The 24,509-nt window shown below is 52.6% G+C and overlaps 1 protein-coding gene across 9 annotated transcripts; it reads right to left on the minus strand.

Annotated features, from left to right (window-relative positions):
* Positions 1–1,949: 1,949 nt before the first annotated feature.
* Positions 1,950–24,437, minus strand: C6H19orf47 (chromosome 6 C19orf47 homolog). 9 transcript variants are annotated; one of them, XM_084960797.1, is made up of 11 exons: positions 24,274–24,344; positions 21,609–21,713; positions 17,308–17,359; positions 13,521–13,608; positions 13,311–13,425; positions 11,840–11,921; positions 8,005–8,142; positions 6,161–6,313; positions 4,721–4,791; positions 2,899–3,247; positions 1,950–2,224 (listed from the first exon to the last, which is right to left on the minus strand). In XM_084960797.1, exons 3-11 carry the CDS (start codon positions 17,324–17,326, stop codon positions 2,127–2,129), a joined length of 1,113 nt encoding a protein of 370 aa, XP_084816923.1. In that variant the 5' UTR covers positions 17,327–17,359; positions 21,609–21,713; positions 24,274–24,344; the 3' UTR covers positions 1,950–2,126. The 9 variants fall into 9 exon arrangements, with proteins under 9 accessions (XP_084816923.1, XP_020950051.1, XP_013844024.2 ...); XM_021094392.2 differs by having other exon boundaries at positions 6,161–6,310; positions 24,237–24,344; XM_013988570.3 differs by having other exon boundaries at positions 24,237–24,344.
* Between the last annotated feature and the right edge of the window lie 72 nt (positions 24,438–24,509).

Below are 24,509 nucleotides of genomic sequence, written 5' to 3' on the forward strand. Positions count from 1 at the left end.
GTTCAGGAGTTCCCTTGTGGCTCAGCAGTGAAGCATTTGGCACTGCCAGTGCAGTGGCTCTGGTTATAGCTGTGGCACAGGTTCATAATCTCTGGCTCAGGAACTTCCACATGCCACAGGGGTGGCCAAAAAAAAAAAAAAAAGTTTCAAGTGGTAAATTTTGTGTGTATTTTACCACAATGAAAAAAAAAAAAAGATGACGTCTAACCTCTACCTGCTCTCCTGCTTAGCTCTCCTCTGGCCCCACTGACCACTCCGTGGCAGTCTCCTTATCAGACCCTGCTCTCTTCGTGGGAAGAGGACCCCACCTGCCTCCTGGGGCTCCTCCTCTCTCTATGCCTTTTCCAGCCCCCAGTTTTGAACATGCTTGTGAGCACCCCCTCAAGCTGCTCGCTCCGGCCCAGGCGGCCCCCCAAGCCCCAGCAGCCTGCTCACCTCAGTCAGCCCTGTGAAAGCTGAGCCCCCTCCCACCCCACCCCGCTCCTCAGATGCTCAGGCCCCATCCAGGCGTGGCCCATGCCTCCCATCCCCCCCTCGACTTCCAGTCTGTCCAGGGGGAGGATCTGCTGCCCCCTCTCCGGTCCACCTGCTGCCCTCCTCCCCACACCACCGCCCCACCCCATGCACCTCCCTGCCCCTGCCCTCCCACCGATTCAGCCTCCTTGCTGTGGCCCAAGCCATCTTCGTAAAAGGCATCAAGGCATCACTGGCCTGCTTCACACCCTCCCGGACTCAACGCTCTCGGGAGGATGTCCAAATTCCTCAGGCCCTTCGCTTGCTGGCTCACCAGCCACACTGCTCTCCACGTTCCCCGTCCCACCTCAGGGCCTCTGCCCGGCTGTTTCCTCTGCCGGGACGCTCTCCTCCTGACTTCACACAGCTCAGCCTACAGGTCACCTCTGCCGAAAGGCCTTCTGACCCACGACACCTAAAGAGACCCTGCTCACTTTTGCCGGTCCCTCCACTTATTTATTTATTTATTTATTTTGTCTTTTTGCCATTTCTAGGGCTGCTCCTGCGGCATATGGAGGTTCCCAGGCTAGGGGTCGAATCGGAGCTGTAGCCACCGGCCTACGCCAGAGCCACAGCAACGTGGGATCCAAGCCGCGTCTGCAACCTACACCACAGCTCATGGCAACGCCGGATCCTTAACCCACTGAGCAAGGGCAGGGATCGAACCTGCAACCTCATGGTTCCTAGTCGGATTCGTTAACCACTGCGCCACGACGGGAACTCCTTTTTTTGTCTTTTTAGTGCCCACCTGCAGCCTATGAAGTTCCCAGGCTAGAGACTGAATCAGAGCTGCAGCTGCCAGCCTATGCCACAGCCACCATAATGCCAGATCCAAGCTGCATCTGTGAACTGTGCCGCAGTCTTTGGCAACGTTGGATCCTCAACCCACTGAGCGAGGCCAGGATTGAACCAGCATCCTCAAGGACGCCGTGCTGGGTTCTTAACCCGCCGAGCCACAACAGGAACTCCCATTCCTCCAATTCTTTGGGCATCGTGATCACCCTACCAACCGTCTCCCTGGCTAGAGAGGTCGGCTACGTGGGCAGGGGCTTGTCTGCCTTGCTCACAGATAGATCCCCAGCTCCTACAACAGCCTGGCACAGAGCAGGGGTGCGGCAGTGAGCAGGTTAACAACCAAATCCACAGGCGCCCACGGTCTCAGAAATGGAGGCTGCAGCCTGGAAAGCCCTTCACACGCGGAGTGGCAGAAAAGCGGAGGCAGAGGGACAGAGGCCCTGCAGGTGCCGAGAAGAGGAGGAGGCCCTGGATGATGACCACGACCCTTGTTCCCATTGCTTCGGGGCCTGCAGTGCAGACGCGGCCCACATGTGCATGGGGAGCTTGACACTCAGGACAGAGCCCAACCCTCCGGGGGCGCCCCCACCCACACTGGGCTTCCAGCCTGTACCCCACCCTGAAGGAGGGGAGAGAAACTGTTTCAAAGACAAAAATATATTAAAACAGCGGTTTTCTTCACTCTCGGCGCTGGCCTCCCTTCTCAGTGCCCCTTCCCCACTACCTGCCAAGCCTTTCAGGGGAAAAGGTGCCCAGGCAGGTGCCCCAGCTGCAGCCCAGGGCCTGGGGTGGTCCCTCCAGCCTGGGAGTGCGGGCGGCTAACAGTCTCTACAGGCTCGACGCCACCGCCGACGAGGGGGCCGCTGGGAGGCCGGAGGTGCAGGAGCGCCAGGCAGGACGCAGCGGAGAGTCGGGCCTTGCCACGGGGACGGAAAGCAGAAAAGAAATGAACAGAGTGAAGAGAGGGAGAGATGGACGTTAGAGCAGGGGGTGGGGGCAGAGGAGTGAGGAGAGGAAGTTGGGGAGTCAGAGGCCGGGGTAAGGGAGCTCCCGCAGGTGACACCCACTCTGGGGACAGGGAGGCCCAGGAGGTGGGATCTGAGGCAGCGGATGCTGCTGAGGGGGCGGGTGGGGAGAGGGGGAGAGGAAAAGGGCGTCTGGCGCTTGGACAGGTAGAAAGGGGAGTGAGTCCTGCCAAGGCCAAGGTCAGAGAGGAGAGAACGGAGGACCGGAGAGAAGGGAAAATCCCAGAGCAGCAAGGCCGGGCCTCCAGGACCCTTTCAGACTCAGAGAAACCGAGCACCTGCCCAGAAAGCTCAGGCGGGCAGAATGCCTGAGGGAGACAAGCAGTGTCACCCAGAAGCCAGCGGGGGGGGTGGCGCCCCCTGCTGAAGACTCTGAGCGAGCCAGGAGTCTGGAGAGGGGCCTGCGCCCCGCCCGTGGGCTAGAAGGTCCTGCGGCCCAGTCTTTTGAACACGCTCACAGTGCCCGCGTGGTCCATCTGGGCACCAAGGCCCTCGCTGGAGCTGTTCCCCCGGGGCCCCACCAGAGTCCTCTTAATGGTGACTTTGACCTCGGCCGAAGACTTACTCTTGGTGCTCGTGACCTGGCTATCCTGGGCCTCAGGCACAAGGGCAGTCTTGCCCAGTCTCTGGATGACGCTGACTTTGGACAGGGGCTCTGGCTTCTTCTCCAGCCCGGGTCGCGAGGAGAGGGCCAGGCGCCGCAGCGTCGGGGTGGCAGCCGTTGGTGCTGAGCTGGTGGCCTTGGCTTTGACAGTCAGTGTGGGTTGGTGACTGGCTTTGGCTGGGGCCCGGCCTAGCTTCTTCAGGACCCCGGCATACTGCAGGACAGAGCTGCTGCTGTCATTGTCACTGTCCCAAGCCAGATCCTCATCCATCTCTGGGGTGGCCCCCAGGCGGCTGAAGACTCCTGTGGGCTGTGAAGGTCAGAGACAGGACAAGTGAGTCAGTCAGTCACTCAACAGGCATTCACGGAGAGCTGCCTCGTGGAGCTCGCGGCTGGGAAAAACACCCATCCTGACATGCTAGCTAGTGGTGAGCCCTGAGAAGGCAAGTCTGGGGAGCCCGGAAGATGCCCCCTCTTTGCCTGAAGCTCGGGAAGGCTCCCTGGAGAAGGGACATCTGAAAGTCAAGAGGAAGTGAGTGGAATAAAGAGGGGGAGGGGCAGGGAAGACCATGAAGGTCACAGGTGAACACGGGTGAAAAGACCAATCTGGTCACTCACGAGGCAGACGGTCCCCAACTCAATACCCGGCCCTGTGTCGGGGAGCGCTGGGGACCCAGTGGTGACGAAGACAGGGGAGTCAGGGTCCAGCAGGGACGACAGACCCAGCATGGAAATGGCACAAGGAATTCTCTACTTAAGACAGTTCTCGGGAGGAGAGGGCCGCGCTGGAGAGCAGGCGCAGGGAAGCCTCTGGTCCCTGGGAGTCGAGGGGAGCCTCCCCGGAGGCATCAATGTCTAAGCTGGGCCCCCGAGGCAGAGCTGGCAGAGTAAACTGTGTTCTCTGGGTCCCCAAGGCAGGAACAGGGATCATATTTACAGCACACTCCCCATGTGCCAAGCTCTTCCCACGGTGGCATCTTCAAGCCACGGAGCCCGAGCGTCATTATCACGCTCAGGATAAGATGTAGGAAACAAGAAAAGCCAGAGCGGGTGCGACCTGGGGAGCAAGGCAGGAAGTACAGCTGGGGAGCTCCGCTAGAGTGCATCAAAGGTGCCATTTAAAGATGCCTTCCACACAGCAGACAGACCGCGCCCGCCCTGCATGTGTACCCCACTTGGTCCTCGTGACCACCCTGGGAGGGGGGTTCTACACAGAGGGGGAAACTGACAGGCAAAGGGCTTAAGTGACACAGTCAAGGCAATGGCAGAGCCGGATCCACGCCTGGGGTCGGCAGGCAGGGGCAAGGAGAGCAGGCTTCATCCCGAGCATGGTGAAAAGCCTCAGAAGGGTTTCAAGGGGGGCAAGGGCAGGAGGCCTGTCCTGGGGGTGGCACACGGGAGCTGTGCAGAGACCAGCGAGGAGGCCACTGTCCTCTCTGGACAGGGAGAGGTGGCAGACAGGCCATCAGACGCTTGACTGCCTGGAATGGGGGCAGCGGGACACCCGAGATAGGGCCTGGGGCAGATGCTGAGGCCAGCTTGGGGTTGTGGTGGTGGGAAGGGTTCAAGGGCGGCATCCGGGAGTCTGCCGGGCCCCCGGGGCCTGAAATGGGGAGGGAGCTCAGGCGAGAAGACAGACGGGGAAACCACCAGTTCGGAGAAGGGCCCTGGGCCTGGAAAAGTGGGTGACTCGGGGTGAGGTGGATATGGGAAGTGCCAGGAACAACATCCTGGGAGGACAAGAATTTGAGAGTCCCGAGTGGCTGCCCCATTTCCAACTCACTTTATTCCCTGTCGTCGTGTCTGCCTTGGTCTCGGCGCCGAGGCGGTCAAACACGGACGTCCTGTGGAGACCTAGGCGGGAGGTGAGGCCATCAGCCAGCGCCTGCCGGGGAGCCCCTGGGGGCCCAGGCCTGGCTGAGCACGGTGCGCACGGGGCAGGGAGCTATCAGGGTGGCCAGCAGCTCTGGCCCAAGAGGCTGGCACTGGGCCGAGCGAGGCTGGCGGTCTCTGTCGCCGGCCAACACTGATCTTGACCCCCACGCTTCGGACCGCTGGCCAACACAACACTTGCGGCCCTCACACCTCAGAACACGTGCATGAGCCGTGTGCGCGGGAAGAGCTCTTAATCCCTCTGGTCCTTTCCCTCTTTTTTGGGTCCATGGGCTTCTAAGAGGCTCTGATGAATGGAAATGAGTCCGCTCCTTAAATAACAGCCTAAACTGCCATCGACAGGAGAATGGTCATGACCGTATGATGGCGAAGTCCGACGGAAATGGAACATAGTTAAAAAGAATGAAGCAGAGCCACACGCACTGATGGGAAAAGATCTCAACAAAAAAGTATTGAACAATACATATCAGATGATGCGCTTTGGGCTTAAAAAGAAAAAGAAATGCCTAGATATATGTAAACATACAAAGAGTTGCATTAAAGTTCAAAAATACTGGCCTGGAAAGGTTAACAATAGGTGTGGGACGTGGGAGTGGGGGGAGAAAGTTTGTTTTTACCGTATATGCTTCTGCAACTGCTGAATGTTTTTCCAGAAGAACATATACAATATTCTGAAAGGAAGAGCGCAAGGAAGAGCACCTCCATACTAACAAACCCCGACTCCAGACTGAATCTCTCTCTCTCTCTCTTTTTTTGCATTTTAGGACCACTCCTGTGGCATATGGAGGTTCCCAGGCTAGGGGCCTAATCGGAGCTGTAGCTGCCATCCTACACCAGAGCCACGGCAACGCAGGATCCAAGCCGCCTCTGCGACCTACACCACAGCTCATGGCAATGCCGGATCCTTAACCCACTGAGGGAGGCCAGGGATCGAACCCACAACCTCATGGTTCCTAGTCGGACTCGTTAACCACTGTGCACAAGGGGAACTCCAGGCTGAATCTCAACTAGAGTGCTCTGGCTCATAACAACAGTGCCTTGTGGTTGGGGCACGGTCACTCACTTAAGAGGCAGGCCAGCACTGCATCTGCGCCGCCGTCCCTTGTGGGAGATGTGCCACGGAGGCTACGCTAAGTGCAGGACCAGAGGGCAGAGGTGGTGATGCACTCCCCTCCACTACGGTAGCCCTCACTGTGCCCTTGGTCCAAGGCCCCCAGGATCCCATCACAGCCTGCTTCTGGGCCAGTGCCTATAGGATGTGACCAACCCTGCAAGATGCAGCAAAAGGGACACCGTCTCTGCCCCAAAGTGACCCCTGCTAGGACAGTACCTTTCGCCGCCTGCTGCTGCTCCAGGATCTTCCGGGTCCGGGGGGTGGTGCCTTTGGGCATGTTGATGATGTACTTGCCCTCCATCTCGGCAGTGACCCGGCGCCGCTTGGTGGGCACGGCCAGGCTCTCCTCTTCGCAGCGGGCCAGGGCTGCTGGGGGGGGGAGAGATAGTAAGCACCTCCTGGACTGGAATGTTCTCCTGGGGTCGGGGCTAGATGCCCTGCAAAGGGCACAGATGTGCCCTTATCTTCATGTGTCCACATGACTTGAATCCCTTATCTTCCCAACGCCCTGTGGCCAATGACTAAAGCACCGGGAAACTCAGGGGTCTGGGCTCAGAGGGGTCACAGAAGGCTGTGGTGGGCCTCCCAGGCTCAGAGCAGTTCTGCTCCTGCCCCTGGCAGGCTCACCTTCCAGCCCAGCCTGAATGCCCTCAGATGGGGAAAGGCTGTAGTGGAAAGGCCATCCAGGTAGTGGTTTCACATCTGAAATCTTTCTTCAAAAATTAATCGAGGAGTTCCCGTCATGGCGCAGTGGTTAACGAATCTGACCAGGAACGATGAGGTTGCGGGTTCGATCCCTGGCCTTGCTCAGTGGGTTAAGGATCCGGCATTGCCATGAGCTGTGTGTAGGTCACAGACGCGGCTCAGATCCTGCGTTGCTGTGGCTCTGGCGTAGGCTGGCGGCTACAGCTCCAATTAGATCCCTGGCCTGAGAACCTCCATGTGCCGCAGGAAGAAGCCCTAGGAAAGGCAAGAAGACAAAAAATAAAATAAAATAATTACGCTTCATACCTCCAATTTATGCGTAAGTTTCACTTACTGTGCATAAGTAAATTACACCTCAATTAGTTAAAAGAATCTTCTCAAAGGGGCTGAGGGGTGAGAGAGTCAGTCCCTCCCAGGCTCCCGTCTTTTCAATACTTTAGAAATGAATTCTAATTTTCCTGCTCATGGCACACACATCGAAAGGTCAGAAGGAGGATGACACACACGGCAAAAAGGGAGCACGTGTGATGGGAGGCAGACAGGGCGTGAGAGCTGGACGTACGAACAGCCAAGCCCCCTCCCTGGGCCTCAGTTTCCTCCTGGGCCAAGGTCACTGCTGTGAGGATGGGCCCACAGGAGAGCGTGACAGGGGCAGGACGAGGGCTTGGAAGTCCAAAGGCCAGCATGCCATCCCCAGCTCTCACGGGCTGAGACCTGGAAGAGGAACAGTGGCCAAGCCTGGAGAAGCCAGTGGAGGAAGAGGGCTGGGAGAAGGGACCCTCAGGAGGGGGCCCAGGGCGGCAAGCGAGACACGAATCCACATGGTGCAGGGCCCAGTGAGGCCACGTGGGAAGATGACTTTATTCATGGAACAATGGGAAACCCTGGAAAGTTCTAGACAAAGGTATGAAAGGATCAGATTGAAGGCTTTAAAGGATCCTTCTGGTGGCTTCTTTACCTTTGACCCCAGGCATCAAGCCCAGGGCCAGGCACCAGGGCAGGGCTCACGGAACCTCTGTTACAAAAGACTGACCCACGCAGAGTCAACAATACTGCATCGAATACCTAAAAGTTTGTGAAGAGGGGAGATCTCCTGTCAAGTGTTCTTACCAGGATAAAAACAAAAAAATACAAGAAGACTGAAGCAGCCGCGGTGGGAGAACCACTCAGAGACACCATCTCCAGGGAAAGTGTCACAGCCCCACTCTCCAGACATGCAACGTGAGGCCCGCTGAGGCGCAGTGACCTGACCCGCTGCGGACACTGCAGACACCCTGGGGCCTTCAAAGCACCTTGCAGCGCTGGGGACATGGTCCCGTCTGCCAATACCCCCGTCAACTCCCGAGTCCCCTTACCAGCGGCCTTGGCGCTCTTTGCTGCCATCTTATTGGGCACAGTGACAGAGATCTTGGAGGTGCTGGTGTCTGGCCGCCTGGGGGGAGTGCCGGGTGGGGAGTCACGGTTCAGGCTGTTGGTGATCATTCGGGAGGCAGCTGCCAGGAGGGAAGAGGAGAGGCCAGTGGGGCAGGGCCCTGAGAAGGTCAGGCTGGGGAGGTGACCCAGGGGCTGAATGGGAAAGCAGCAGCCAGAGTTCCCCTGCGGCTTCACTGTCAAGACGGGGATGGTGGGAGTTGCCGCTGTGGCTCAGTGGGTTAAGAACTCAACTAGTATCCATGAGGATGCGGGTTTGATCCCTGGCCCAGCTCAGTGGGTTAAGGATCCTGTGTGGTTGTGCCTGTGCTGCAGGCCAGCAGCTGGAGCTCCAATTCAACCCCTAGCCTGGGAACTTCCGTATGCCACTGGGGCGGCCCTAAAAAGAAAGAAAGGAAAAAAGAAAAAAAAAAAAAAATCGGGGATGCTTGGGGTGGGCCTGCCTTCCCAGCAACCAGCCCACCGCTCCCTGCCCTGGGGGCCCACCTGTGACTGGTTCCCATCACATTTCTCCCATCAGTTTCCCACCCAACTCGGAGCTCTTCCCCGCTTCAGTACCAATGGGCTTGCTCTATCTTTCCTCTCCTCAGAGAAAACTCCCCTGACCACCCCTCCACCTCTACGACTTCTACCCTGGGCTATGCTTTCTTTTTCTTCATAGCCCTTATTATTACTTGACATTAAATCACGCCTGTTTACTGCGGACTGGCCCGCAGGCACGCATGCGCCATGAGGAGACAGTGTCGGGTACTGCCGTGTCCCCAGTGCCTACCGTGGTTTCTGGTGCCTCACAGGCCCTGAGCAAACATCAATGCAAAAGATGAACACTGTCTCGGACCTCCCGACACCCCTATCAGGCAGGATCCAACGCAAACCAATTTTAGAGATGAGGAAGCTGGGGTTCGGGGAGGGGTCGCTCAGCCGGGGCCCTGGGCCATGTGGGTCTGGCTCCAGTTGGGCGGGGGCGAGAAAAGAAGTGACCTCCGGGGGGCGGGGGGGGGGGGGGGGGGGATGGTAGGGCAGTCAGGAGGGAGGAGCTGGGAGCTGCAGCAGGCAGGCTGGCTTCCATCCCTTGTGTAGCAGACCCAGCAACACCGCTCTCAGTGAAAGCGATGGCTTCCAGACTTTGGTATTCTGTCCTACTGACGCCCGCCCCCCCAAAAGTCTTCTTTGTGCTCTCAAAGCCTCCGGATGTCCTTCATAATGACCCTCGGCATGGTTAGAATTACATATTACTTGCTTTTTTTTTTTTTGGCTGCGCCTGTGGCATGCTGAAGCTCCCTGGCCAGGAACTGAACCCATGCCAGAGCAAGGACCTGAGCCACAGCAGTGACAAGGCCAGATCCTTAGCCAGCTAGACCACCAGGGAATTCCTCCCCTTCTCTTTTAATTTCTTATTTTCAACCAGTATTTTTTTAATTCAATTTAATTTTTTTTTTTTTTTTTTTTTTTTTGCTTTTTTAGGGCCATACCTGTGGCAATATGGAAGTTCCCAGGCTAGGGGTAGAATCAGAGCTGTACCTGCTGGCCTATGTCACAGCCCCAGCAACTCCAGATCCCTGACCCACTGAGCAAGGCCAGGGATTGAACTCGCATCCTCATGGATACTAGTCAGATTTGTTTCCACTATGCCACAATGGGAACTCCCTGTTTTAATTTTTTTAACATGTTTTAAACTAAGACACTCAGAAGGTCTATACTGAGATAAATACATACTATCTAATTTCATTTATATGGACTTGAAAGACTAACAAAACCAACCTAAGCTGTTAGAAATCAGGGCAGTGAGCGGGAGCTCCTGCTGTGGCTCAGAAGGTTAAGAACCCGATGGGGGAGTTCCCGTCGTGTCGCAGCAGAAACAAAGTCTGACTAGGAACCATGAGGTTGCAGGTTCGAACCCTGGCCTCACTCAGTGGGTTAAGGATCCCATGTTGCCCTGAGCTGTGGTGTAGGTCACAGACTCGGCTTGGATCCTGCGTTGCTGTGGCTGTGGTGTAGGCCGGCAGCTACAGCTCTGATTAGACCCCCAGCCTGAGAACCTCCATGTGCCGCAAGTGTAGCCCTAGGAAAGACAAAAAGACCAAAAAAAAAAGAGCCCAATGGAGTGTCTGTGAGGATTCGGGTTTGTTCAGTGGGTTAAGGATCTGGCTTTGCCCCAAGCTGTAATGTAGGTCACAGAAACAGCTTGAATCCGGCGTTGCTGTGGCTGTGGTGTGGGCCAGCAGTTCCAATTCAATCCTTAGCCTGTGAATTTCCATATGCCGTGGTGTGGCCCTCAAAAGACCAAAAAAAAAAAAAAAAGAAAAAAAAAAACTGCGTGTTTTTTTTTTCTTTTTCTTTTTGGTCTTTTTGCTATTTCTTTGGGCCGCTCCCTCAGCATATGGAGGTTCCCAGGCTAGGGGTCTAATCGGAGCTGTAGCCGCCGGCCTACGCCAGAGCCACAGCAACGCGGGACCCAAGCCGCGTCTTCAACCTACACCACAGCTCACGGCAACGCTGGATCGTTAACCCACTGAGCAAGGGCAGGGACCGAACCCGCAACCGTCATGGTTCCTAGTCGGATTCGTTAACCACTGCGCCATGACGGGAACTCCAAATCTGTGTTTTTAAGTCAGCTTTAGGGTGGCTTATGAAGCAGCCAAGGCTAATTAATGTGATTGTTAAATTTTTAAAGTATCATAAATACAGTTGATTCTTACCATTCAGATTCCAGACTTATAAACGCATTGGGAGCCTCAAAAGCAATACCTGTGGTGCTTTGCCGTCATTCAGACATGCACAGAGAAACAAAAAGCTTGAGTCACCCCACACACGTTCCCAACTGAGCTCAAACAAGGCCATCCCCTGCCTTCCTGCCGCAGCTCTCGCACTGTAATAGGTCTTAGTGCTGCAGTCTCTTTAGTGCTGTCGTCATTTCTGTGCTTCTCATTAGTGATCCCGGTGTTTAAAGTGGCCCCCAAGGGAGTTTCTGCTCTGGCGAAACAGGTTAAGGATCTGGTGCTACCGCTGCTACGGCTCAGATTCAATCCCTGATCCAAGAACTTTCATATGCCGAAACAAACAAACAAATAGATAAAATGCCCCCCACAATGTGTGTGTGTGTGTGTGTGTGTGTGTGAGAGAGAGAGAGAGAGAGAGAGAGAGACTTGGTCACTTCACTGTACAGTAGAAATAGAAAATTGACAGAACACTGTAAAACAACTAAGACAGAAAAAATAAAAATTGCAAAGAATTTTTAAAAAATAAAATGCAATAAAATGGCCCCCAAGCATGATGACAAGGGGCTGTCTAGTGTCCTAAGTTCAAGAAAGCTGTGATGTGCTTTACCAAAAAAAAATAGGTGTGGTAGGTAAGCTTCGTTTAGGCTTGAGTTTTAGTGCCATGGGCTGGGTTCAATGTTAATGAATCAACAATGTATACTAAGTAATGTGTCTTTAAAGAGAAACACACATAAAAGAAGATTGAGTATCTACCAGATGATGAAAATGTTGTGACCAGAGGCTCGCAGGAGCTTAACCCCATATCCCCTGGGAGCAGTGATTCAGCATTCACTGCTTCAGAGTTCATAGTGGCTTGCAGAACAGAATGACCACAAACAAAAATCCACCATGTATACAGCCACTCTCTACCCAGTTTGCTTTTCCCTAAGAGAAGAGCGCCTCAGATGGCTTTGCTTCCACCCCTGCAAGCTGGAGGTGCATCCCTGTCACTGCTGGAGGCTAAGAACGGAGGAAGGAAGCCTGAGCAGACAGGACTCACCGCTAGAGGTGCCTCGGCGAGTCTCGCCTGGGAGGGGACTGGGGCCACAGGGCACCGACTCAGTGGCAGCTTTGCACATGTCCTATAAAAAGTAGAAATAAAAATAAGAGGTGCCTGGGTTACCAGGGGTACAAGAACATAAGGTGGGGGAAGAGGGGATTCAGAAATCTGAGCCAAACTGGAGGAGATCAGAGCTGTTAGAGAAGAGATTTCAGAACCTTTCACTCCTAATCATAAGAAAGCATCAGACAAACTCCAAGCAGGGACATGCTCCAGAACCCTGGACCAGTACTCTCCCAAACCGCAGAGGTCATCCAAAGCCTGGGAAGACCAGGAAACTGTCCCCAATCCAGAGAGAGTAAGGAGACATGACAAGTAAAGGCCACGTGGTATCCTAGAACAGAAAAAGGACAATAGTGGAAGAACTGATGACATCCAAATAGTCTGAGGCGTACTTAATAATAGCACACTAATGCCCCTTCCCTAGTTATGTAAGATGCTGACAGTAAGGGAAGCTAGGTGTAAGAAATAAAGAAACTTTCTGTACAATCATCGGGACGTGTCCACAAATTCAAAATTGGTCTCAAATTTAAAAGTCTAAAGCAAACACTTTGCTCAGTGACCTCTATGATACTCAGATAACGTCCCTGGCTTGAGAAAGTCCTCACTTGTCCTGGATGTCTTGTGCTGGATGATGGGCAGATGACGCTGCCCCTGGGAGGGAGGAAGCTATTAAAATTGACGGAATAACCCCAGTGGCCAGCACTTGGTAAAGGGGAGTACCTGAGAGCGCGGTTCTGGGGTTAAGTCGCCTTCTCAGTCAAGTGGAGGGAGAAGGAAATGAGCTAACATGTGTAAAGAATGAAGACAGGGCCTGGCACTTGGTGCCAGATACATGAGCTGGTAGAAAGCCGCAGCACCCCTATGCAGCAGGGGTGTGAGAAGCGCCTGCTTCAGAGGCTCGGGGAGGTGAAATCACAGGGTTGTCAGGCCCACTGAGTTTCATCACGTGTGCAGAGCACTCAGACCAGTCTAAGGGGGCTGTCAGCAGAGAGGCCAAGAATGGGGCAACCATGTTGTTGGCCAAGTCACCAAATGGGTCCCACGTAGGAAGCTCCCATTCTAGGAACAGAGAAGGGTCCTGGTAGGATAATTATGAGGAAGATGAGAACTAGAAATAATAGTCTTACAGAGAGCCTTTGCTGAGGCCCTGCGGTTCGTACCTTCCTAGGGCTTCATATAACTTAATACAACCTCGCTGCAAAATAGGTTTGCCTATGTGCATTCTACAGGTGGGGAAAGTAAGGTTCAGAGAGGTTAGGCAATGTGCCCAATGTCACACAGCAAACAGTGGAACTGACCTCAGAATCCAGGTCTACCTGCCTTTGCTTCCAAGCTGCCTGTTGGCTCTGCCACTGTCCCTCCACCCTACCCTAAACCCAGCGACAGAGGGGTCAAGCGGAGCACCCACCTGGCGGTGCACCACCTTAGCATGCTTGAGGATGGCGATGATGTCACCCACCACGGTCACGCCCAGCTCATTCATGATCTCCTTGTTGAGGTCCAGCAGCATGCTCTTCTGGATCCTATGGGGGAGGGTCAACAGTGAGGCCACAAGTGGGCCAGCTCCGACTCCCCTCCTTTCCCCCACATTCAACCTGGCTCCCCTCAGCAGCCTTACCTATTATCCACAAACATCACGGCATAATTGACAGCAGGTCCTGGAGGAATGCCGGCTTCCTTAAAGAACTGGATCCACTCGGAAGTGGCTGGGAGGAGGGGATCGGGGGAATAGGACTTGTTACTCTCATTACTTTCTTTAGAGAATAGCAACAACAAAACCACAATAGCAGCAGCTCCCACAAACTAAATGCTCATCAAATGCCCGGCCTCAGGTCTGAGTGCTCTGCACACGTGATGAAACTCAGCGGGCCTGACAACCCTGTGACTTCAGGAGCGCTGTCGCCCCCACTTTGCCAGTGAGGAAACTGAGGCAAGGAGAGGCTGGGTGACTCAGCCCAGGCCACACTGCTAACAAGAAGTGGACTCCCCAATCCCTTCTGCTTGCTGCTGTACTGCCCTTGTCCTCACAGCTCCGTCCTGCCCTGGAGTGTGCCCCGCGGGGACCAGCCCTGTGCTCGGCCCATGACTGGTTTGGGCAGCCAGGACTCTGGGTTCGCCACCCGGCTCTCCATGTGCAGGGCAGGTCCTGAGAGCGACAGGATCTGCTGGTGGACAGAAAGAAGTGTTGCAGAGCCGGCCAAGGGGTGTCACCAAGCACCCCCCAACGCCCAACACACACAGAGGAGCAGCCAGGACTCAGAGTAAGGCATGGCGTTTATAAGCGTAGGCTTTTGGAGCACGGGTTCTAATCCCGGCTCTGCCATCTCCGGGCTGAGGGGCTGTAGACAAGGTTATCACTTGGTGCTTCGGTTTACTCAGCTGTAATTTTGGGGTAACGCGTTCAACAAGCATGTACTGAGCATGTGGCGGATGCCATGCCCTGGTCTATCACTGGGGATATAGCCTGGCACAGACAGAGTCCCTTCCCTCACAGAGCAGACATTCTAGTAAAAAGAGCACTGATGCCCTTGGTCATTGTGCAGACGAAAGACCAGGTCTACATAAAGAGCTTTGAGTGCTGCCTGGCCCCGGGGACAGCCTCAACCCATGCAGCTGTTATTATTATTATTATTATTATTCTGCCACTACTCTACATGGAGCCGAGGCCAAGACTAAGCATACTCCACCTGTGTAGCTTTATTGTTTCCAAATTTGTTTCTTGACCTCTTGGCCAAGATCTTGCCTATGACTTTCAAACTGATCCTGACCTATCAGGCCAGGTATCAGATACGATCATTGGTGGAGTTCCCTTGAGGCTCAGAGGGTTAAGGATCCAGCGTTGTCACTGCTGTTACAGGTTCAGTCCCTAGCTTGGGAACTTCCACATGCTGCAGGAGCGGCCAAAAAAAAAAAAAAAAAAAAACCACCACAAACCACTGGATTGCACACTTTAGTGAACTGTATCTCAATGAAGCTGTTAAGAGGGACAAGCACCACATAGATTAGGAGTAGCTAACTGTCTACAGCAAAGTCAAGGAACTGCAAAAGTCCCATGTCCAGCCCTCACCACCAATCTGTGTCCTACTGAAGAAGAAACATGCTGCCAAGTAACTAATCATAAGCACCAGCTATAGGAGTTCCATCCTGGCTCAGCAGAACTGAATCTGACCAGGAAACATGAGGTTGAGGGTTCCATTCCTGGGCTTGCTCAGTGGGTTAAGGATCCGGGGTTGCTGTGAGCTGTGGCGTAGGTTGCAGATGTGGCTTGGATCTGATGTTGCTGTGGCTGTGGTGTAGGCCGGCGGCTACAGTTCTGATTCAACCCCTAGCCTGGGAACCTCCATATGCCATGGGTGAGACCCTGAAAAGCAAAAAAAAAAAAAAAAAAAAAGGCACCAGCGGTTAAGATGCACCCACATTTCCAAAACACTAATTTGGGCCACAATGTGTGTCTTGGATTCAAAGAGGTGTCGCTTGCGGTACACATCAGGAGACATGCTCTAGAATAGTCATGGCAGTTTGTCTGCAACAGCCACAACCCAAATACAACACCCACTGACAACAGCATCCACAGACAAAGGGAGGTGGCTCACCCTTACATGGTAAATACTAGAGAGCAGCGCAAAGGAAAGAACTCCCACTACCCACGGCACCACGGATGACTCTCAGACATGGCCCTGAGCAACAGAAGCCAGACGCGAAAAGAACACAGGGCACGAGTTCATTCACGTAAGTTCAAAACCAAGTCTACAGAATAGGAATGTTTTCACTAGTGGGACAACTATGTAGAAGGGTAAGGAGAGGAGGTCCCGTTGTGGCGCAATGGAAACGAATCTGACTAGCATCCATGAGGACACAGGTTCGATCCCTGGCCTTGCTCAGTGGCTTAAGGATCCAGCGTTGCTGTGAGCTGTGGTGTTGGCCGGCAGCTACAGCTCCAATTCAACTCCTAGCCTGGGAACCTCCATATGCCACAGGTGAGGCCCTAAAAAGACTGAAAAAAAAAAGGAAGAAAAAGAAATGTAAGGAGAGGTTCTCACAAAGAGGAGAGAGTGATTTTTTTATTCCATCTGGAGGAGGGAGGGGTTGTGATTAGGGAGGAACCCTCAGGGGGGCAGGTAATATTCTATTTTTTGACCTGGATGGTTAGAGGGCAGTTGTTTATGGATTTATCTATTTATTATTTATTTATAAGTTTTTTTGCCACAGAGTGCAGCAGCCTGGTCTGGGATCTCAGTTCCCAGACCAGGGATTGAACCCGGGCCACAGTGGTGAAACCACTAAGTCTTAACCACCAGGCCACCAGGAAACTCCCAGGGAGTTGCTTTTTCAAACCTTTTTTTTTTTAATTTTTAAATTTATTTTTGCTTTTTATGGTCGAACCCTAGGCATATGGAGGTTCCCAGGCTAGGGGTCCAATCGGAGCTACGGCTGCCAACCTACACCACAGCCACAGCCATGCCAGATCCGAGCCATGACTGCGACCTACACCACAGTTCACGGAAATGCCGGATCCTTAACCCACTGAGAGAGGCCAGGGATCGAACCCACAACCTCATGGTTCCCAGCTGGATTTGCTTCCGCTGTGCCATGACAGGAACTCTAAAACCTTTTTTATTAATTTACACACACAAAAGCACACACAAGTTTGACAGATTTTCATAAACCAACACACTCACGTAACCAGTACCCAAATCAAGAAATAAAGCATTTCAAGCATCCCAGAAGCATCCCCCGCCTCACATTCCCTATGTAGTCACTTCTCCCTGCCTCACAAGGGCAGCCGACACCTTTTAGCAGCATAGATTGATTCTGCCTGCCTCTGTGCTTTACATAAATGCAATCCTAAAGGAAGTACACCAACGTTTGCTTTTTAATTGCTCTTCTGAGCACACAAATATGTTCTATGTACTTTTCTATGGGTACAAATCTCCAAAAATGTAAAAGCTACCAGCTAATCTCTGTGCTTTGGCAAGACCCAAATAGAGAGTTTAAAAAGAGAATGTGGTGATAGGCTTGTGAGAATAACAATAGCTAATATTTGTGGAGAACTGCACCCAAGATTTTACACACAATAAACTCTTTAATCCTTCCAGCATCCCCAGATGCTGGGCGTGTTAGTATCTCCACTTTACGGGTGAGAAAACCGAGGCTCCAGAGGACACGTGGGGGTTCTGCCGGACTTCAGAACTCAAATTCTTCACGGCCCAACTAGGCTGTCAGGAGGCCAAGGCACAGAGATGAGGCAGCAGGTCCTGCGCAGGCCCTGGCCCTGCCTCCACGTTCCTCAGGGCACAGCTGTTCCTGCCAGTGACCGGCCCTCCCTCCCCCACCCCATTCCCCCACCAAGGTCATACCTCAAATAGGGCAGTGGGGAGAGGGGGCCCCCTGGAGAGAAGACTCACCCATTGTCACTGAGACCATTGTGGCCCTGGCCTTGACGCTGCTCCCTGGAGCCTGGAGGAGAGAACAAGAGGAGAGCGCCCATGAGTGGCCGCCGGCTCCGGGTCTGTCCCTTCCTGGCTGCCCGTCCGTCTGTCTGCCTGCCTGCCTGCCAGAGGCAAGTTCCTGGGCTGGGGGCTCACAGCCCAGGAATAGCCTGGAGCAGCTGGCAGGAAGTCAGCCTGGAGCAGAGCTGCCACCAGAGCGATCACTTCTGCCTGGGACAAGGCTCAGGGAGAGCACATGTCCACGGCTCCATTCCCACACACCTCAAAAGACTCTAGAAGAAATGATAATTATGTATGTAATGGGATCCAAGCATTAGCTCATGCTATGCTGATAATAATTCTGCAATATAAGTGTATGAAATAAATACTTTGTACACCTAAAAAATTTTCAAAAATGAAAAAATAAAAAGATTCTGGCTGGAATAAGAGGAGGACAGAAAAAAGACACCCCATGTCCAAGACCTGAACCGTAAATACCCACTCGTTCATCCATTCTAAACCTCTTTCCTGTAAAACAACGATTCTTCAATAAAATTTAAAGCAAAGCACGAGAAACCTCTTTCCTGAGAACCTACTTGAGGCGGAGAGGGGGAGAGGGCAGGGAACAAAACCCCAGAGCTCGGCATCTAGGTGGGGACATGGGACGGGGGGAGAGAGTAAACAAGCAAAACCGTTGCCTCTACCGTGTGTCAGAAAGCCTTCGGCGTCCGGAGAAAACGCAGGGGGCCCGGGCCGGGAAGGCTGCCAATGCTAAATGGGTGGTCAGGGAAGAGCTCGCTAGAGGGACAAGCAGAGAGACCTGAAGGAGGTCAGGGATGGGGCCACGCAGTTTTCCAGCGGAACAGTGTGCCGGGAGGTGCAGCAAGCACAGGGCCCTGAGCTGGGGCCCATCTGGCATGTCTGCAGGGCAGCAGGGAGCCCGTGGGCAGTGGAGCGAGTGAGGAGGTCAGTGAGAACAGCAGCCGGGGCGGGGTGCGGGGGTGAGGGGGTGTCCCTGGGGCACCAGTCAGGAGGGGTCCCAGAGAAGAAACAGAAAACCAATTTTCACTCAGATAAGATCAGCAGGTGCCAGAACAGTATTAAAGACATACCAGCACATAACGGAGATTTTCTCCTGGACGTTAATAGCAGTAATTTTTTTTTTTGTCCACTTTTTAGGGCCACACCCATGACATCAGGAAGTTCCCAGGCGAGGGGTGGAACTGGAGTTACAGCTGCCAGCCTACACCACAGCCATAGCAATGCCAGATCCAAGCCTCATCTGAGACCTACACCATAGCTCACAGCAACGCCGGATCCTTAACCACTGAGCGAGGCCAGGGATCGAACCCGCAAGCTCATGGACACTCGTCAGATTTCTGCAGCACCACAAGGGGAACTCCCCGCTTCCCATCTTGATGGTATAACAGAGGTGGTAAAAGATAAGGATTAGAGAACCAGACTTGCAGGGTTCAAATCTGGCTCTACCACTTACTAGCTATGTGACCTTGGCGAGTTACTTCACCAGCCAGGCCTCAGTGTCCCCATTTGTAAATTGGAATGGCACAAATATTACCTGCCTCAGAGAACCGCTGCGGGGCTAGATGAGTTTCTATGTACAAAGCACTTGATTAGGAGTTTGCAACCAGCAGATGCAAACTATTATCTAGAGGGTGGAGAGACAAGGTCCTGCTGTGTAGCACAGGGAACTGTATTCACTCTCTCGGGACAGACCAGAACTGAAAAGAACGTGAAGAAGAATGTATACACATACACATATACATATAAATACACATACGTGTACACCTGAATCGCTTTCCTATAAGGTAGTAACTAACACAATATTGTAAATCACTTCAATACAGTAAATTGTTTTTCTTTTCTTGTTTTTTTTTTTCTTTTTTTTTTTAAGGGCCGTACCTGAGGCTTGTGGAAATTCCCAGGCTAGGGATCAAACCGGAGCTGAAACTGCTGGTCTACACTACAGCCACAGCCACTCGGGATACAAGCCACGTCTGCGGAGCCCCCGTCGTGGCACAGTGGAAACGAATTGGACTAGGAACCTGAGGTTGCAGGTTTGATCCCTGGCCTCGCTCAGTGAGTTGAGGATCCGGCATTGCCATGAGCTGTAGTGTGGGTTGCAGACACGGCTCGGATCCTACATTGCTGTGACTGGTGAAGGCCAGCAGCTATAGCTCCAATTTGACGCCTAGCCTGGGAACCTTGATATGGCGTGGGTGCAGCCCTAAAAAAAAAACAAAAACCGAGCCACATCTTCGACCTACACAGACCTACGTCTGCTACAGCACCGGTTCAACCGCTACCTTGGGAACCTCCACATGCCATGAGTGCGGCCCTAAAAAGAAAACAAACAAAAAAAAACCTCCCGGGATATTAAAAAAAAAAAAAAAAAGGAGTTCCTGCTGTGGCGCAACGGGTTTGGCGGCATCTTGGGAACACAGGTTGGGAACACCAGGTTCGATCCCCAGCCCAGCACAGTGGGTAAAGGATCTGGCATTGCCACAGCTGAGGTTTAGATCAAGACTATGGCTCGGCTCTGATCCCTTGCCAAGGAACTCCATATGCTGCAGGGCAGCCAAAAAAGAAAAAAAAAAAAAGGTCCCAGGCCAGGGATCAACCTGCACCACAGCAGTGACAGTGCCATATTCTTAACTGCTAGGTCTGGATACACTGCCTACACCAAAGCCACAGCAACGCGGGATCCAAGCCGAGTCTGCAACCTACACCACAGCTCATGGCAATGCCAGATCCTTAACCCACTGAGCGAGGCCAGGGATCAAACCTGAGTCCTCATGGATCCTAGTCGGATTCGTTTCCTCTGCGCCATGATTGGAACTCCCTCTAGGGACATATCTTTTCTTCTCTCTCTCTCTCTCTTTTTTGGCCATGAAGCAGCAGATGGAAGTTCTCGGGCCCAGGGATTGAACTTGCACCACAGCAGCAAACAGTGACAATGCTGGATCCTTAACCCACTGTGCCATGGGAGAACGCCCTGGCCTGGGAACTCCCCCATGCCTTGGGCATGGCCAAAATAATAATAAGTGTAAGAATTTTTTTTAAAAGCCACTTGAGGAGTTCCCGTCGTGGCTCAGTGGTTAATGAATCCAACTAGGAACCATGAGGTTGCAGGTTAGGTCCCTGGCCTCGCTCAGTGGGTTAAGGATCCAGCGTTGCTGTGAGCTGTGGTGTAGGTTGCAGACAAGGCTCAGACCCATGTTGCTGTGGCTCTGGTGTAGGCTTGGCAGCTACAGCTTGGATTAGACCCCTAGCCTGGCAACCTCCATATGCCGTGGGAGCGGCCCTAGAAAAGGCAAAAAGACAAAAAAAAAAAAAAAAAGAAAAAGAAAAGAAAAGAAAAGAAAAAGTCACTCTAGAGTAGCTGGTGCAAAGTAAGTATTCCAGAAATGCCGGCTCTTCTTATCCTCCAGTGCCCCCCAGCCTTCCCTCCAACACCCAAGTGCGTGGCCTGCCTCCCATTCTTTACACACAAGGTCTCTTGTGCCTGGGATGCTTTCTCTTCCTATCTTCCTGACAAGCTCTCCTTCACAGTGCTTGGCTGCCACTGGCTTTGGGACACCTTCCCAGAGTCCCCAGATGTGGGACTCTCTCCTTTGCCCCAACTCAGGTGATGAGTATCACTGCAGGCATCACTCCACCCTGCACTTGGTTCCTAAGCTCCCCTCTCCAGTCTGAATTTTACCGCTAGATAAAAAGAACACAACCAGCCTGTCTCACAGAGCAAGGCGTGGAGAGGCTCCCTTAAGTCAGACACAAGGACAACATCTCACATCCCAAGCACTAACTTAGGCACCAGGACCAGTGCCAGGCATCACGCTGATGCCTCACAACCTGCTCATGAGTGAGGACTATAATTAGCCCCATTTTAATCAATGAAAAACCGACTCATTGTGGTGCAGTCATTTGCCAAGTCCCATATCTAGCAAGCAGCTCTACTAGGATTCTAAAACAAGTTCTCCCTGATCGCAAAGCTCATTCGGTAGCTCCTGTCGAAATGTTTCCATGCCAGGCACTGAGTGTGTACACATCTTAGCAACTCCTCACAACCACCAGCAGTAAAAGAAGAAATGATCTCCCAGTTACAGGTGAGAGTGGCAGGTCCGAGGTCACACAGCAAGTAACTGCAGGGCCAGGATTTGAACCCAAGTCAGTCCCATGGCTCTGATTAACACTGGTCAAGGGATTACCATTAGGCAGGTGATGTGGTCTGTCTTTGCAAAGTTTCAGTTGATACTTACTAGACGCCTTTACGTACTGGTATCCTCCCACCACAGCCGCAGAATTCCCTGCTGGACTCAATTTCCTCTCGCCACCATTAAAAGCCCATCTCCAGCGCTGACTTTCTAAACAGTGAAAATTATAAAACATTAATAATAAAGAAATGATAGGGAGTTCCTGTCGTGGTGCAGTGGTTAACGAATCTGACTAGGAACCATGGGGCTGCAGATTCGATCCCCGGCCTCGCTCAGTGGGTTAAGGATCCGGCGTTGCCATGAGCTGTGGTGCAGGTCGCAGACACAGCTTGGATCCCACGTTGCTGTGGCTGTGGCGTAGGCCGGTGGCTACAGCTCCGATTTGACCCCTAGCCTGGGAACCTCCATATGCCACGGGAGCGGCCCTGGAAAAGGCAAAAAGACAAAATAATAATAATAATAATAATAATAATAATAATAATAATAATAATAAAGAAATGATAGCTCCCAAAATTCAAGTAATTACCATGCACCAGATTCCCTGTGCTAAAGCCCATAGGAGGTGTGGCTCCAAGTCTCAATTTTACCACTTCCTGACTCTGACTCTGGGGCAAATGGCTTAACTGTTCTGGATCTCACTCCCTTCGACGTTAAAATAAGAATGATAGAGGAGTTACTGTACATCAGCTATACTCCAGTTATAAAAAAAAAAAAAAAAAGAATGATAGGTGTGGAGTTTCTATTGTGGCTCAGTGGCAACAAATCTGACTAGAATCCATGAGGACGCAGGTTCGATGGGTGAAGGATCAATGGGTGAAGGATCTGACATTGCCGTGAGCTGTGGTGTAGGTCACAGACGTGACTTGGATCCTGCATTGCAGTGGCTGTGGTGCAGGCCAGCAGCTACAGCTCCGATTCAACCCCTAGACTGGGAACCTCCATATGCCAAGAGTTCTGGCATAAAAAGATTTAAAAAAAAAAGATAGACGTATCTGTTCTTTTTTTTTTTTTTTTTTTTTTGTCTTTTTGCCTTTACTAGGGCCGCTCCCGTGGCATATGGAGGTTCCCAGGCTAGGGGTCCAATCGGAGCTGTAGTCACCGGCCTACGCCAGAGCCACAGCAACGTGGGATCCAAGCCGCATCTGCAACCTACACCACAGCTCACAGCAACGCCGGATCCTTAACCCACTGAGCGAGGTCAGGGATAGAACCTGCAACCTCATGGTTCCTAGTCAGATTCGTTAATCACTGTGCCACCACAGGAACTCCAAATGTATCTGTTCTTAAAGTGCTTAGTGGGGTTGAATGAGTTCATAAGCACCCAGCCCTTAAAACAGTGCTCAGCAGTTATGCATATGTGCATTAAGTAAAATAAATAAACCTTCAGTGAGCTAGGGAAAGGAGAGGACAGTCATTGAGCTGATATCAGTCATATGCAAAGTGTGAGCTGAGAACAGAGTATAAGATAACTTGACAGGGTCCATGGGATCTGACAACATGGAATCACACAGTGTAAGTTTTCAATTCTTCCAGGTTCTGTCTACAATTTAATAGACCATTCTGCTTCCATTGGTGTTCAGGTTGTTTTCCTTCTTCTCACGCCAGCAATGCTACTTTTCCATTAGGAAAGAACACAAATTTTCCTTCTCAATTGAATTGACTGGAGGAAAATGCATCCGTGGTTTTAAAGAAAATGGAAAACCTAACACAATGGGATTAAGCAAAACTGATCAAATAGTAAGTGGCAGGGGAGTTCCTGTTGTGGCTCAGCAGTAAGGAAATGAGTAGTATTCATGAGGACGTGGGTTCAATCCCTGGCCTCACTCAGTGGGTTAAGGACTGAAGGTTCCTGTGAGCTATGGTGAGGGTCACAGACTCAGCTCAGACCTGGTGTTGCTGTGGCTGTAGCGTAGGCCAGCAGCCACAGCTCTGATTCGCCCTCTGGCCTGGGAACTCACATATGCTGCGAGTACAGCCCTAAAAAGACATAAGAACAAAGAAAAAAAGAATGGCAGGATGTCAATTTGCCCAACTCCAGTTTCCAAGTTTTGCCATCTTTTAGCTTCCTCCTCCTCTCTACATCCTTGCAAGTCCCATTTACACCAATGACTCTGAGAATCATTATTAGCGTCTCAATCTTTTGAGCTCCTACTTAATACTGTGTCAGGCCCTGTGCTAAGGACTCAACACGCACATTTCATCAGCATCCTCACAGTGATGCTATGATATTGAGACTATTAGCCCTCATTGTAGAGACGAGGAAAATTCAGTTCAGACAGGTGAAGATATAGGTCCACGACCACAAAGTGTAGTTAGGACTTGAGCTGAAATCTGTGGCCCCCAATTTCACGCTCCCACACCTTGATCTTCCACACCAAGCGCAAAGATCATCAACAATACTAACAATAATAGTATAGTAACGAAGTGAGCAGTGTGCCAGGCGCTGAGCTAAGGAGCTCCGACATGCACGAACTGATTTCTCACTACAACCCATAAAGAAGATGCTACAGTCAGATTCTGACCCCCATTCTACAGAGGAGGAAACTGAGTTTCAGAGAAAGAACTCGCTAATCCAGAGCCGTACAGCGGCGCCAGGACTGACTCCGGAACCCTGGACGCCATTCATCCCCACCTCACCCAGCCCTACCCCATCACCCCCGGCCCGCGCCTCACCTGGCCCTCTGGGCACGCGCCCACTCGCGCCACCCACCTGCCCACCTGCCCGCCCTCCCGGCGGCGCCAACTGTCAGACCCTCCTCCCTTGGCCCGGCTGCCCGCCCCGGAAGCGCCGCCCTCGCCGCCGGAAGCCGGACTCACCCGCTCGCGGCTTCTCTAGCCCGCTGGGGAGCCACCAGCGAGGGCGCAGCTGCAACTGTCACGTGACCGCCCGCCGTCTCCCAGGCGCTTCCCTCCGCCCCTCGCTGGCGAGGAGCGCAGCCAATGAGA

This window comes from Sus scrofa, chromosome 6 (assembly GCF_054392235.1).
Source record: "Sus scrofa isolate SSC_HxYL_T2T_F1_AM1 chromosome 6, Sscrofa_HxYL_maternal_Yorkshire_Landrace_v2.0, whole genome shotgun sequence".
Lineage (NCBI taxonomy): Eukaryota > Metazoa > Chordata > Mammalia > Artiodactyla > Suidae > Sus > Sus scrofa.

What these genes read in the sequence shown, in the direction of transcription:
- C6H19orf47 (XM_021094390.2), bottom strand. An exon ending in CTAAGGTGGTGCACCGCCAG is followed by an intron (nt 11,922 to 13,310) that starts GTGGGTGCTCCG and finishes TACTTTTTATAG; the next exon opens with GACATGTGCAAAGCTGCCAC. An exon ending in AAAGAGCGCCAAGGCCGCTG is followed by an intron (nt 6,314 to 8,004) that starts GTAAGGGGACTC and finishes TCCCCCCCCCAG; the next exon opens with CAGCCCTGGCCCGCTGCGAA.